Genomic DNA, 15,646 nt, shown 5'->3' on the forward strand with positions numbered 1-15,646 from the left:
CCTTTGCATAGCTTTAAAAGGGTTTTCAAAGAATACATACATTAAACAGTCCAATATTGAGCTTGAGACATGCCTGTGACTAGAGAGAGGTCTGGCCCAAAACTCCACATCTGAACTTTACAATTCAGTGACATAAAGCCAAGTGAGAAAACAAGCAATGCTGTTACAATCTATAGGGACCAAAAGTGATGGGGAATCCTAATACTAAATAAGGGAACTTTTTCTGTTTGTGTCTTGGTACTGACCTATCCTTTCTAAAATCCCATAGAAAAAGCATCCCACACAGGTCCTTGTGCTTACCTATCTTTGTATAGCACTTTGAAATCTACTGATGAAAAAGTGCTAGATTGAAAGAGGTACTGTTTATTATTTAAAATGGTAAAGTTACCCAGTTACTGCTAACTTGGTCCTCATCCTAATTCAGAGCTCTCATCTGTGGGTTTATGATCCTAAGAGAGGCAATAAGTTTGCCTGAATTTTCTTGTTGCAGCCTTAATCATTTAAGTCACATTTTACATGCGACTTGAGAGTCACAGTTTAACAAATAAATAGTCAGTCTAAACGCTTGCATGACCCTCCTCACCATCTGAGTACCTCACAATTATTTTAATAAGTATAATAATAACGAATATCTCTCTCCTGTAGGAGAAGTAGCAGGGGGTGAGGTGTACCTTGTTAAAGGAAAACCAAGCCAGATAAATCTATTTGCATTTAGTTGTGAGCATGATGAGGTTTATAGTCATTTTTATCTCGTGTAGGAGTAAGTTCCATAGTCTAGGTCCAGCTCCTATGAAAGTTCCATCTCCTACACTCACAAGCCTCCCCATGTTGAATGGGAGTTTCGTAGCTTCACTGGAATATAACTGTTATGAGAGGTCATGTCTGGAAGGAAAATGGATCTCTCTGGTAGAACTCTAACGTAGGCCTTTGAATATCAGGACAGAGAGCTTGAATTCAGCATTCAATTCTCCACACTATTTTTCTATGCCCTATCCTCCCACTCCCTGACATGTCCACCCTTTTTCTTTTTTTTTTTTCCCCCCCAATAAATCTTTCTTTTAACCCCAAATTTTCAACACTTTGTCTCAAGACATAGGAGATTTTTGATTTTTGATTTTTTTAAGTTTTTAAGAAACAGCCATGCATTTAGATTTGTTATTTTTTCTTATTAGAATAGTTTCCACCATGAAAATTGTTGTTTGTTGTTGTAGCAAAACATAAACGGATTATTGGTGGTGAAAGGCTACCTTTGTTAGATTATAGCTAGCTCCCCTTTTCAGGAAAATTATGTTCCTCCATATTCTGGAATTTCAGGTACTCTTTCCTCATCTTATTAATTCTTCAGAAAACTGTAATTTTCTTTCTTTGTCTTCTTCAGATTACTTCTCAAATATCTAGCCACTGTCTTTATCTGCTTCTATGAAGTACTTACCGCATTGCTAATGGGTCTGATGAACAAAACAATGTAATAGTCACTCAGAAACCCGCCAAATTTTTTGGTGTTCTGCATAGGGAATCCAGAAAACTCTGCCTTGCTTTACTAATTCAATGGCTTGATCAGCATAGACTTCAGTAGTTCATTCAGAGATGCACGTAGCAACCAGATTTCTCTTGTCTCTGTGATGTGCGTTCCTAAATGTGCTAGTATTGTTTAAACACATGTAATCTTATCATTTAAAAAAAAATCTAGATACAATAAATCAGTATTTTAACTCATTAATTTAGATAATTTTCTACATATTTTGGGAGATCATATCACTGTTTCTTTCTTCAGTGTTTCAAAAAAATAGTGCTGTATTTAGGTTTAGGATTTAGAGAATCTGGGCCACTAAAGAAAGAAGACATCAACAGATTATGGCCCGGATTCAGTAAAAAACCAAGGCATCTGCTTAACTTCAAGAACCTGTTTAAGTGATTTGCTGAACTGGGGGCCAAAAAAGAGTGGTGAATGACAGTACATAAAGCTAAATTATTATGTAGTGCTCATTATTCTCTAATGCAGTGATTCTCAAACTTTTGTACTGGTGACTCCTTTCACATAGCAAGCCTCTGAGTGCGACCCCCCCCCCTTATAAATTAAAAACACTTTTTTATATATGTAACACCATTATAAATGCTGGAGGCAAAGCAGGGTTTGTGGTGGAGGCTGACAGCTCGCGACCCCCCATGTAATTACCTTGCGACCCCCTGAGGGGTCCCCCAGTTTGAGAACCCCTGCTCTAATGGCTTTTTGAGATTCCAAAGTAGTAGTAGTTATTATTTGTATTATGGTAGCACCAAGAGATCTAATGGTGCTAGATGCTGTACAGACACAGTAAAAGCATCATATTTAATATTCAGATTCCATTTATAAATATTTTATAAAGGCTTAATAAATGCTTAATATGTGCTTTAATGAATGGGTAATCCATTTTTATATATTAGAGTCCAAAAGGTCAATAGGTTGTTGATAACCATTGTTTATAACCATTCATAACCATCCATAACATCACCTACTGCTTATGGCTCTTTATAACAGTAGCACTTATGTCTGTAGCATGCTAATAACATTTATTAACCCTTTATAAAGCATTTAGAAATAGAACACCAATAAAAGGCAGTCATCGACCCAAAGAATTTAGAATCTCACTTTAAGGCAAGATATAACAATTGGTGAAGGACCACTGTAGTTTCAAACAGAGACTTATTTTTTCTTTAGGATTTTGGAGCAGTACAAAGGGGATATAAGAGGAGCTGAGGAACTAGACCTGTAAATTCAGAAATCCCTCAAGAATATTTGGGCATATTCTGCAAGTGCAAGTGAAATCTAACTGTAAAGCTCTGTACAAACTAATCCATCTATCAAAATCAATCTTGTAAAGAATTAATTTGAAATAATTAACATTGTCATTTATTTGTATTGTGGTAGTGACTAGAGGTTCATATTTGGGGTTGGGACCCTTTTATTCTATGCATTGCACAGACATAAAATTTAACAAAAGAAACCTACATTAAGGATCTTACTATCTAACATAAAATAGAAGAACAGCTACCAGTTATTTTCCATCATTATCTTCCCTGGGATTATTCTCATGAGCAAGAATGATCTGCGTATCTTTCTCTCTCTTCCTACCCATGGATACTAGCAATTTGCCTTATCCAAAATCACTTTGTTTTTATTTCCATTGAGTAATGGAATTATCCGTTTCTATACTGATAATTGCAATACTATTTTTGTATGTTTAATCTGTTATGAGTCTACTCAATTAATATTGCAAGCACCCTACAAGAGTGCAATAAAAAGAATATTAACAAAACACAATAAAGTCCAGACTATGCACACAACTTTTATTTCTGTTGATGGGAGTTGCATGTACACTCCGATGGGAAACTAGATCCATTGGGTTCATTTGTAGCAAGAGTATTTCTATCTTCAGAATAAAATCAAGAGCTAGAGATCAAAGTGACATTGTCATCTATTTAATTTGAGTGTTTTCTTCTTTATTGTTGTAATAACCTCTGAGAAGCTAGGAAATATAATTAGTCTTATGTACTGATTTCGTTTCCACCTGACAACCGTTATGTATTACTGCATCTCTAGTGCTTCTATTGTCAAGATAGCTTCCGTTTCTTTGTGCCATTTATGTTGTTCCCCTTTGTGCACCAGCCTTGTTAATGATATTATAACATAATGTGAACAACTCTTACCAATGGTTAACTGTTGCAGCAGTTAACCCAGTATTGGTCTCTTTAAGATTCGGTAATGTTCCACTGCAGAAATAGTTGCTAAAGAGTTAAGTGTTTTTTCTACCCTTGTGTGCTTGTGTCTCATGATTGAAGATAATGTCCTGCTGAGACTTAGTTGTTTTTTTCCCAATTACTATCTTTCCTGAAATAGAACATTGCATATTCATCCAAGGAAGCTTTCATACATTGAGTGTAAACAAGTAAGTGGTCTAATGATGAGAAGAGAAATAATTGCATGTATTTGTCTCTTTAGTGTTTAATTGCTGTGTTAAAGCATGTAATACGGTTCATTTATCTGTGTGTAACTACATTATCTATATAGATAGATATGACAGAGAAAGGAAACACTCTTATATCCTCGCTTTATAGCATCTTCACAGGTATGGCACCAGTTGCTTCATCCCAATGTTCCTTTATTCCATTAATATTGTATTTGGTAGTTTGTAACATCCATGACTGTAGACTCACCCACTGATTATTGCTCTTTGTCCTCGCTTTTCTGGTGTGTATCATGTGACTCCTCCTGCTCAATAGATTCCTGAAAACCTCATCCATTGATCTCTACATCAGGCCCAAAACTTATGTTTGAGCGAGAGCATGTCTTCTAGAAAGAGATACAGTCTTGCTTTATAGACCATGATGGAGAATCCGTCGCATCCTTAGCTATGTTGTTCTAATGGTTAATGTTCATTGTTAAAAATATGCATCTTATTTCTAATCTGAACTTGTCTAGATGTGGCTTCCAACCATTGGATCTCATTATGCCTGTTTCTGCTAGATATAAAGAACAATCTAATATGAGAAATCTCTTTCCCATGTAGGTTCTTGTAGGCTGTGATCAAGTTACTACTTAACCTTCTCTTGGATAAACTAAATAGATTGAGGTTCTTTAGTCTCTCACTAAAAGGAATATTTTCCAGACCTCAGATAATTTTCCTAGCTCTTTTCTGAACTCTTTTTAATTTTTCAGTATTTTTTAAAGTGTATTCCCGTAATGGTCTCACTGAGGTCGTAGACCGAGATAATACTACCTCCCTACTCCTATTCGATATTCCCCTACTTTTATATCTGAGGATTGTGTTTGCTCTCATTGCAACAGCTTTGCACTGGAAGCTCAGATTCATTTAGTTATCTGTCATGACCCCCTAAGTCCTTTTCATTGTCAGTGTGTTCCAGAATACAGTCCTTCATTCTATAAGTATAACCTACGTTCTTTGCTCCTAGATGTATGACCTTGTATTTGGCTGTATTAAAACATGTTGTTCAAATGAACCCATCTTACCAAGGCATCAGCCTGTTCCCATTATTATTTATCACTCCCATTTTTTGTGCCATCTCCAAATTTAATTTTTAAGTGCACACCTTGTAGCATTTGTGGTGTTCTTATTATCCATGGACCAAATCCTAAAAGTTGATAAGCATCCATGTTTTAGTGGGAGCACCTGATTTTAATGGGAGGCTCAGCATGTCTCAGCACTTGATATGTTGTTACTAGCATTTTTCAAGCTCAGATCAGACAGAAATAATGGTGGGTGAGTGAAGCAACCAGAGGAAATGTCCAAGGGGATACTTGTTCCTGGCTGCCTTTTCTCACTTAAATTTGTAGCATGGGAGTCTTGTTGGATCCTGACTGCTTCGGTATGTTCTGAGGAGTGCATTCTTCTTCTGTGTTTGGGTATAAAATTGCTACAGTTTCTTTTAGTTGTGGACTTCTCCATAGTGATCCATGTCACCTCCAGACTGAAATGTGCTCTATTTGGGATTACATCTGAAGGCCACATGGAAACTTTGATTAGTGCAGAATGTGACTGCCCACTCTGCATATTACTGTAGATCTGTGCTCCATAGTCTATGTTGGTTAATTTCCAAGTGCAGTTGAAGGTGTTGGTTTTGATCTATAAAACTACCATGGTTTGGGTTTTGTCTGCTTTTGAGACAACTTGTCTGTGTAAAGTCAGTGAGGTTCCACATGGGCATAGGGTCCATCCTCACAGTTCTGACTGGAGGACCAGGGACCTATTTTATTACTGCTGTATTTTAATGTATATCTATTTTAGATGAATCTGCTATCGTACTGAATTAATTAGAAATTCAGTATTTTGCCTTGATTTTACAGTAACATATAAAGGAAAGGGCTAAATTTAAATTAGTAAATAAGAAACTTAGTATCTCACCAATTAAAAAAACAAAGTAAGTTAAGTGGCATTCTAGCAGCAACTGATAGGTTGTATCAATAATGATTCCTTCTTATAACCTCTCCGTGCCCTAATTCTGCTGCATGTCAGCACTCGGTGAAAATACAGTTTCTCTAGGAATAAGAATAGAATGTGCAGTTATATTAGCTAGGACAAAAATTTATAAGGGCTATCAACCTTCTTGCCTCAGGGCATAAGATGATCACCAGCTAGGATCAGGAAGAAATGTTTCCCTTCTGCAGATAGGATTACATAATTGGTCAGGTGTAAACAGGGGATGGTTTTGTTTATTACTCACCTTTCTCTGCAATGTATGTTATAAGCCAATGCCATAGGAAGGATCCCAGACTAGAAGGATCATTGGTCTTGGCAACCTGTGCATTATGGCAATTCTTATGAGGTTTTTTATGCTGTCTAAAATAAAAGATTCATGGTGTTTTTAAATACTGGTTAGCTTTGAAATGCATTGTTTCTAATACTGCCTTGCTAGATCTGTCCCACCAATGTGACTGTGGTCAGGGAGTATTGTCAATGCTCTGATTTCCTGTGGGATATCAAACTTGAACTAAAGAGACGTGTCTCATATTTCTAGTGAGGCTATTTCCCCCACTCCACCCCTGAGCCAGATGCAGAAAGCAAGTGACAATGCTATCTGTTTGGGAGCCAGCCGGAGTGTTGATGGATCTGTGTACTCTGTGCATGAGACCCTGGCAAAGTCTAGTGATTTCTTTTTTTTTTTGTCTTGTAGCTTACTCTTCACCAAAGTAAAGCTAGAACGGGTGCATAAAGGACCTGAAGAAGCTCTGGTGACCTGTAGACACATGTTGCGTATGTGGCAGATGGTATATAACTTTTCACAGCACAGGTAAGTTTTTTATGTGCAGTCTGACAAATTTGAGCTTTGAAATTAACTTATGATTTAATTTTCAAGATATTCTGCTCTGCAGAAAGGCAACAAATAATACAATTTTTAAAAAATATATAGTAAAGCCAAGACCTTAAGAGTTATTTTTATATATAATTCCAACCTTCATAAAAATAAGGATTTGAGGTTAAAGAATCACTTTTTGGCCAAGATTTTCAAAATTAGGCATCTAAATCCACACTTGCATGGCCTGACTGTTTCTAAAATGCCGACCACCCCTCAGCTCCCATTCAAGTCAATGGAGCTATGTTCTTTGATATCAGCAGAAGACAAAAATTAAATCACCTCTCTTCTACTCCTCACTATTACCCTGCTTAATACATGTAAGGGTCGTATTAGCCCTTTTCGTGAGAGTATCACACTGGAAGTTCATGCTGAGTAGGTTGTCCGCTATGGCCCTTTTCAGAGTCACTGCTTTCCAGGATACAGCCCCCCATTCTGTAAGGATGGACTATTTTCTTTGTTCCTAGATTTAGGATCTTGCATTTGGCTGTATTAAAATGCATTCTGTTTTAATGGGCCAAGTATATCAAGCAATCCAGATCACTCTGCATGACTGCCCTGTGCTCGTCATTATTTATCACCCTGCTGATCTTTGTCATCTGCACATTTTATCATCTCTTCTATGTATAGGGATATAATTTAGTATCTCAGGTATCACTGCATGGTAATGGCTATCAAACATTGACTTCTTAATGCTGACTTCTACCTACGTACAATATTCTACCTCACGTCAGTAATGTTTTTAATGTAGTACTCCTCCACGTGTACTGCGCCATAAGCATGACATTGCTTTTAGGCGTCAGTCAGTAGCACAAGAAAAGAAGATCACTGCAGATGCTCTGTAGATACCTATATAGATAAGACAAAGATGCAAGAAGAATTAGGTCTTTCTTTCAGTTGTTTTAACACTTAAAGTTAATAACAGCAATTTCAGATGATATTTCCAAGTAAAATTCAGCCTGTGGGATACCATGGCCCAGTTCTGAAATGAGCTCTGTGAGAGAAGGTCCAAGTGATAGCATGGAGTCCCTTGGGGGTTCAGAGCCCATGTGAGGAATCTCAAGTAGGATTTCAAAGCCTCAGAAAAAACTCCTTAGTACTTCTACTGTGAGCACCACTAATAATAATAATATTAATAATAAAAGGCCTTCAGGCCACAAATATATAGCAGGCAAAGACAGTCCTTAGTTATATTTCACTATTATAAAGCTGATCTGTGGTCAAAAATAAACCCAGAACACAGACATGAAATATCAGATGAACCAAAATCTCAGAATGCAGTCCATGCCCGAGGATTGATTAAACTCAAAGATAAGACCTCCAGATCAATTATGCTTCCATGGTAACTTTATTAATGTTCCTGAGATAAGTATTACCTAGATAGTGAGCAGTGTACTCTGATATGTGTCTGAAAAGAGTGGCAGGAAGCAGCCACCTTTCCTTTTAATACTTTGGTGAGTGGTGAGAGCAGACATCATGATCCCGCTGTTCTTCTTTGAGTGATTGCTCATGTCAATTCCAATTAGGTGTGTGCGCGCCGCGTGCACGGTAGCCGGAAGGTTTTTCCCCTAGCAGTACCCATCAGGTCGGACCGGGCGCCCCCTGGGGTCGCGCCTTCATGGCACTGAATATAGGGCCCTGCCAACCCACCACCACTTCAGTTCCTTCTTACTGACTGTGACAGTTAGCTGGAAAACTCGTAGCTCTTGCTTTGCAAGCGCAACTTCCCTAGTATCTTGAACATTTGTATTGTAAATAGTTTTGAGATAAGTTTATAGTAGTATAGTTTTAGTATAGTGTTAGAAGTGCTCTAATCATGAGATGTGTTTTGGTTCTTACCCACCTTCACCCCAAAAAAACCACCCACAAAAAATAACTATAAATGGAGTTCTGCTGTGACATAATATAGGAGAGGATCTACCCTGGCAAAATATTCCATCTTTTTTCCTCTGGGATAAGACCCCCGCTTCACTGCTGCTGTTGCAGATGCCTCTGGATAAGACCATAGCTGGGAGCAAATGTATGTATCATAAATTGGGGAACAAGAACTCCTCGTAATGTAATAATTTTTTAAGTAGTAGCCTTTCTCCTCCTCCTCTGTTCAGGCAGAACAGAGGGAGATAGAAAGGTGCTAATCCTCTTGAAATGATTGGTTAGCAGGTATGTGGTAGGAGACCATTGGTGCAAGAGGAGTGGAACTGCCTTCACTATGAACCAAATCCTCATGCTAGCACCAACTCTGAATCGATGCAGAGAAGCAGTGGTCCAGGCCCCTTGTGCTGCCTTGTGGTGTGCTGGAGGATCTATGTAGCAGAGAATCCTCTGGCCCTGATTCTAGCCAGTAACAATGTTCCCGTGAACTGATCTGCAGAGACACTCACAGACCAAGGGTGCTGGGGCTTTCTGCACAGAACCCAAAGCTAATCAAATAAATTAGAGATGGCAAAGCCCTGTTAGAGCATCTTGTCCATCCCCTGCCTGAGCAAGACTGCTTCCTACTGTAAGTATCGAGTGTTATTTTCCACTCCACTTTCTTTAGTCTAAAATGATGTTTCAGCATGAACAATTTTCAGATCTTTTTGAGAAAAATCAGTAGAACTCTTTCCCCAGTACATTTCAACAGCCACTTCCCTGTACTGAATGGTACAGCTTGTCAAATCTAATGGCCATTCGATTGGATTACTGCATATTTTGAAGACCTAATTCTGTCAGTGGCCACCTAACACCATCTTGTTTCCTTACAGTGGCTCTGAGAAAGAAAGCAGTGTGACTGAAGTGCCGATGATCAAAAAGCACAATGGGATGCATCTTTCTCTCCCTGATGCTCACGATACTGACTCTGGTGAGGAAAATAATTTAAAAAAAACCTTCTCCTTTCCAAAACCAAATGCACATTTTCCTAAGGGAGAGAAAGTGGTGTTTTCTAGTGTTCTGGGCACTGGTCTGGGAGTCAGGCATTTTGAATTCTATTCTTGATTCTGTAACTGCCCTGGTGTGTGACCAGGGCAAGTCATTTCACTTATCTCTGCTTCAGTTTCCCCATCTATAAAAGGGACATAATGATACTTACCTCTTTTGGTAAAGTACATTGATATCTATAAATGAAAAGTGCTAGATATGAGCTTCCTGTTAGTACTAGTAGGTGAAAGTCCATGCTGTCGTATGGGTATAATTTATAAAGTTATGTGTTTAAAAAAATGGCTGAGAACTTAAAAACTGGACGGTAACAGGCAACATATCCCATTGATGATTCAACCTGGTGATATTCTGGACAAAAATAACTCTCAGCCATGCGTGTAGTTGTTTCCATCACAAACTTAACAGACAATCTAGGCTCTAGAGTGATGTTTGGGGTTATTGTCTGTAGGGGGGGCTGTGCTGGGAGATTTATTGGCAAATTATGGGCATGTGCTGCCATGAGGGGCTATGTATATTTGGAGTTATTGTGAATGCTGGTTGTGGTGTTGTGTGGGTGGTTGTGTTAATTTGTGTCCAGGAGGATTGTGCTGGGAGAGTTGTCCGTTTGTGTGGGTGGCCATATGAGAACTGGTGATTCTAACAAACTTTACAACTACTCCCTCAGACACCAGACATTGAGCCCACTGAGGGGGAAGTTATGTGAAGGTCTTGAATCCACTACCCAATGCAAACAGCATGTTGTAATGTTTTTAGCACATGATTATGCAAACTAATGCAGAGAGAAGCATATTCCACTGTACATGGCTTTTATAGATTTAACAAAAGCCTTTGACATGGTTAGTCAGTCAGGGCTTTACATAGTTCTGAAGAAGCTTGGTTGTACACCTATATTGCTAAACCTTGTGAAATCCTTACACAATGGCATGAAGGCAACTGTAATGTATGAAAACCAGGAATCTGACTCATTTAACATCAACAATGGAGTGAAGCAGGGTTGGATACTGGGTCATACATTATTTAATATTTACTTCTCATTCCTGCTTTGGTATGTGTTCTGTGATGTTCGAGAGGTGTCTATCTTAGCACCAGAGATGACATAGGTTTGTTTAACATGTCAAGGATCAGAGCTAAGACGATGGTGAAGGAGATCACCATAAGGGACCTGTTGTTTACAGATGATGCAGCCCCTGTGGCTCACAGTGTTGATGCCCTACAACATCTTATTACCAAGTTCTCTGATTCATGAAAAAAAAATTGTCTAGCAATAAGCTTGAAGAAGACTGTTCTCATGAACCAAGGCTCTTCACAACCAGTTCCGGATATCACCTTAGATGGTATTCATCTAGATGTTGTTGACCAGTTTTGCTACTTTGGCTCTACTGTTACTGGCAATGTAGATCTTGATGCTTAGCTCACTAGTAGAATCGTCAAAGCAGACAGGAACTTTGGTCTTTTGCAAGACAGAGCCTGGAATAATAACAAATTGTCAACTAAAAGGAAAATCTCTGTTTATGAGACGTGTTTTATCCACTCTTCTGTATGGCTCAGAAAATGGATGACTTATACCAAACATACCAAAAGTCTAAACAGCTTTCGTATCAGATGCTTGCGTAAAATTCTTTGAATAAGATGGCAAGACAAGGTGACAAATGTGGAAGTGTTAAAATCATGCTCATATGTCATTCATGGAAATGTTGATTAGTAAGAAAAGACTCAGGTGGCTCGGACATGTCAAGCAAATGCCGGGATCCCTAAGAGTGTGCTGTACTCTGAAGCTCGCAAAGGGTCTAGAAAGAGAGACAGACGACTGCGCAGATTTCAGGATGCTTGCAAAGATGACTTCGTATCCTTTGGCATCTCTATGGATGATTGGGAAAGGAGTGCAGAATGCTGCTCTGGTTGGTGGAGCCAGCTTGTAGATGGAGCGAGGTGTTGCAAGTCAGACTGGATCAAGCTTTGTGGTGACCAGCGTCAGAGGAGGAAAGAATCTGCTGCTTGGATTCAGAGCATTGCTAGTGCCTGGGTGTGCCCTACCTGTGGATGGGACTGTCACTCGCGCATCAAACTCAGCAGCCATCAAAGAACTCATTGGCACATACACCGTGCTCTGTAAAGAGCAACAGTGCCATTGACTTGATGCAAACTTTTGGAAAATTTATAGAGGAGGAGGAATGACTGTATTCCCTGGGGCTGAGGAAGTAGTTAACATTTAGAACAGATAGTTTAAAGGTGAGAACTTTCCTGGCTTCTCTCATCCTTGCCCTTATAAGTAAATCATTGGGTTTATCTCAACAGCACTCACTTGATTACAAAAAAAGAAAAACAGTGGCCAGGAAACAGTTAATTTGTGTTCACTATAAGGCCTGATGCTGGTGCATGCTCAGTGGTCCCAACTCCGATTCACTTAAGTGGGGTAGGGGGGCCCAGCAGATGGTATTCAGGGTGGCTAACTTGTGATGCCGTCTGGATAGCCATGGCTATGCTGCTATTTTTAGTGCAGTAGTTCTAATTGAACTAGCATGGGTATGTCTACCTGTAATGGAAATTACACTCTCAGCTGCAGTGTAGACTTACCCTTGGAGAGAAGGATACCACATGCAGAAAACAGCCAATTATTTTGTGCCATGTCTTTCAGTGTTAAATACACACCTCTTAGTAAATTGTGTAGGATTAAGATATATCCTCTTCACATGGATAAAATGCATGACAAGCTTAGGATCTGACCTTACAAGCATTTATGCATGTGAACTTTACTCATGGAATTCATTGGGGCTGCTCCCATGTGCGTTTGCAGCATTGAGCCCTTAGTGTATATATTTATAACACTGTAATCTTATCAATTCTGTGCGCATCTATTCATGTAATTTTTAATCTGTTTATTCCATTTCCTTGTATTACCTTCTGCTATGATGAGTCTCCATACTTTGTTTAAATCCCCTTTTCCGTTGTCTGCATGAGGCAGGGTCATGCAGTATGAATTTGACTTATTGAAGATAACAAGTCAAATTCGGCACTAATGTAAGAGTGTGCTACTTCAATTGACTTACAAGGGAGTTAAGGACGCAGTCTCTGTGGCTGTGTTTTCAAGAACAGGCCTTTTGCAATGAGGCATTGTAGCCCAATGGATAGGGGCAGGGACTCATGAGACTTGAGTTCTATTCCCATCTCAGCTATTGCCTCAGTACGTGACTTTGGGCAAGTCACTTAAACTGAATTTTTTAAATTTTGTGTGCCTCAATTTTTGGTGTCTAACCTGAGAAAACTAGGTCGACTTAACCCCTGCACCCTCCACTGTAACTGATGCTGACTGCCTTGTGGAAGGAGCTCTGATTTGGGATCTTTCTAAATCATGCTCTTTTTTCCTTCCAGAAATCACTTTTGTGGCTGCCACATTATCAGGGGAAAGGGGCATTACTGACACACCCTTGAGCCATGCCAATCTCCAGAGATGATTTCAGCGCTTTCTCTCACACTCACAAGACTTGTGCTGTGTGCAGTCCATCTATAGGCAGGGAGCCCTTTCCCCTTCCTCTCCAGTGTCCAAGTTTCAGAGTCCATGGTGTGTGGAGGTTGCTGTTGTTCCCAATGTGGAGGGTGGATGATGCTGCAAAGACCTGATTTATTCCATGCACCCTGGCTGATTTGGGGAAAGAGTTCCAGAGATCTGGGCTTTCCAAAGTCTGCTTCTTTTTGTTCCCCATGTGAAGAAGGGGAAGAGAGGCTGCTGGGCTCAGTGCCCTAGGTTGAGTCCCTTTAGTCATAGTGGAAGGCCCTGCACCCTCAGCTGTAACTGGTGCTGATTGCCTTGATTTGGGATCATTCTGGAGCAGGCTCTGGTTTCCTTCCAGAAATCCCCTGGGAATATACTGCAGTGGAATGGTAATGTTCAGTCATTTCACACTCTCTGGAATCTTCACTGTAGGGAGGATTATTCGGATTGTTTGACACTATCCTCTCTTTCAGTTATACCACAAGGAGATTATTCTGTGCAAGAATCTTAGGCTGTATCTACACTAGCACTTTTGTCAGTATAACTTCTGTCACTCAGGGGTGTGAAAAAACACAGCCCAGAGCGACGTAAATTACACTGGTAGAAGCACCAGTGTGGACAGCGCTATGTCGGCAGGAGATGCTACTGCCGCTTATTGGGGCTGGTTTAATTATTTCGACAGGAGAGCTCTCTCCCATCAGCACAGAGCAGCTACACTGGCAGCTGCATTGGTACAGCTGTGCTGCTGCAAGCTCTCTAATGTAGACATGGCCTTAGTTTTGCTGCCAGGAACATTAGCTCCTCCTTGTTTTCTTCAACTTCTCCTGACTGGAGAAGTGCTCCTAACTAAATTCACGGAGACCAGTCAGCTGCCTTGCTGTTTCATTCTTTTTCTGACTTGTGATACCATTTTGATTTTCCTCCACTGACTGATTTTTCACAGACAAATATTAAACTTGATTCTTGGTCCCACGATGATCTTAGAACAATGCTTTATAACTTCTTTAGATACATTTATATGACTTATGCAATGAGTAAAAACAGTTTTCTTTTTTTATTATTCCTTCTCCAAATGTGAGGAAAATTTACTGCAAGATGTAGACTTTATGGTCTGTCTAGTGAAGCTGTTAAAAAGAGAGACTGCAGTAAATAACTAATTGATGTAATAATGTATTACTCCAACATCTGCATGTTTTGGGGCATGAAATTAAAATGATGAGGTGTGGGATTTCGGTGCTTTTTTGTTGTTTGATTTTACGTAAGATTTACGCTTCTATTGAAAGAGACAGTTTTGCACTTCTCTTGCCTTCTTTCTAAGATCAAGGATACATGAGCTTAATATGTGGGTATTTCCTCTGGCAGGAGACTATATCCTACCCTTGCATAGGAAATGATTTTGTGATCTCTACTTATTAATGTTGTTTATTATTTGTATTATCATTGCATCTACCATGATCCACTTATGTTGCTAAGTGTGCATGGAAGAGGGAACAACTATAAATTAAGAAAATGTAAAAGCCACTTAGCTTATTAGACACTAACAGCCTTGTGCTGCAAGATGCTGAGCAACCTCAAGTCCCTTTGACTACCTTGCAAGTTGAGGAACTCAGCAGCTGGCAGGATCAAACTCAAATCACATACTTTACTTTTATTTGAAACTACCCAACTAATACATTGTAGGGATAGAGAGAGAACTATATTTTTGAAGTACAACTGAGAAATGATGTTCCCCAGAAAGTCTGCTTTGAAATAGATGGATACTTTACTAGCTTATAAGTGGGCATTCACCTGTATGGCACAGCCTGAACCTCGACAGAATACCAAAATTGCACTGAAGTGGTATAGTCTCCCAGATCTGTCTCAGAAGGAGATCAGGGTTTCCTTAGGCTCTGGGGATGTGAATGAAACAGACTCATGTCTGCCCTGTCAATGTAATCAGAACAGGTCCATAATTCATGGAAAGGGCTTTTTAAGTAACATGCTTCGAAAAAGACACTCTGAGAGGGGACAGTCTTGGGAGAGAAATATATAATTGCATACTGTTTTTAAAGCACTCAGATAATGTGATGATGGTCACTAATTTAAGAATCAGGATAGATTGATTGCAGAATCAAAACCCCCCAAATAATTTGAAGCCATAATTATTATGTTACTACATTGTCATCTCTTTGGAACATTAGACCAGGAATATCTTTGAAAATATGTAGGAACTTAAAGAATGCATTTAGGAAGAGAACATTTACATTTTTAAAGTGAGTTGTAGGGGGTGCATGCACCAAAAGCATTACAGGACTGTTTTGAAGTTTTGCTGCTTAAAATGAATGACACTCAGTAGTGAGATAATGGAACAAATACACCCCATAGCAATGCTAGCCTTCCAGTTGTGTG

The 15,646-nt window shown here is 39.3% G+C and overlaps 1 protein-coding gene across 2 annotated transcripts in view; it reads left to right on the top strand.

Moving 5' to 3' along the window:
• The window catches only part of TTC7A (tetratricopeptide repeat domain 7A), a 287,398-nt gene that overhangs the window by 186,496 nt on the left and 85,256 nt on the right, over window positions 1–15,646 (top strand). For both annotated transcript variants that reach the window (XM_065400900.1, XM_065400899.1), the window contains exons 16-17: window positions 6,670–6,786; window positions 9,594–9,691. In XM_065400900.1, the coding sequence (XP_065256972.1) occupies window positions 6,670–6,786; window positions 9,594–9,691 (215 nt within the window). The remainder of the gene's footprint in view (window positions 1–6,669; window positions 6,787–9,593; window positions 9,692–15,646) is intronic.

Source organism: Emys orbicularis, chromosome 3 (genome assembly GCF_028017835.1).
Source record: "Emys orbicularis isolate rEmyOrb1 chromosome 3, rEmyOrb1.hap1, whole genome shotgun sequence".
Taxonomy (NCBI): Eukaryota; Metazoa; Chordata; order Testudines; family Emydidae; genus Emys; species Emys orbicularis.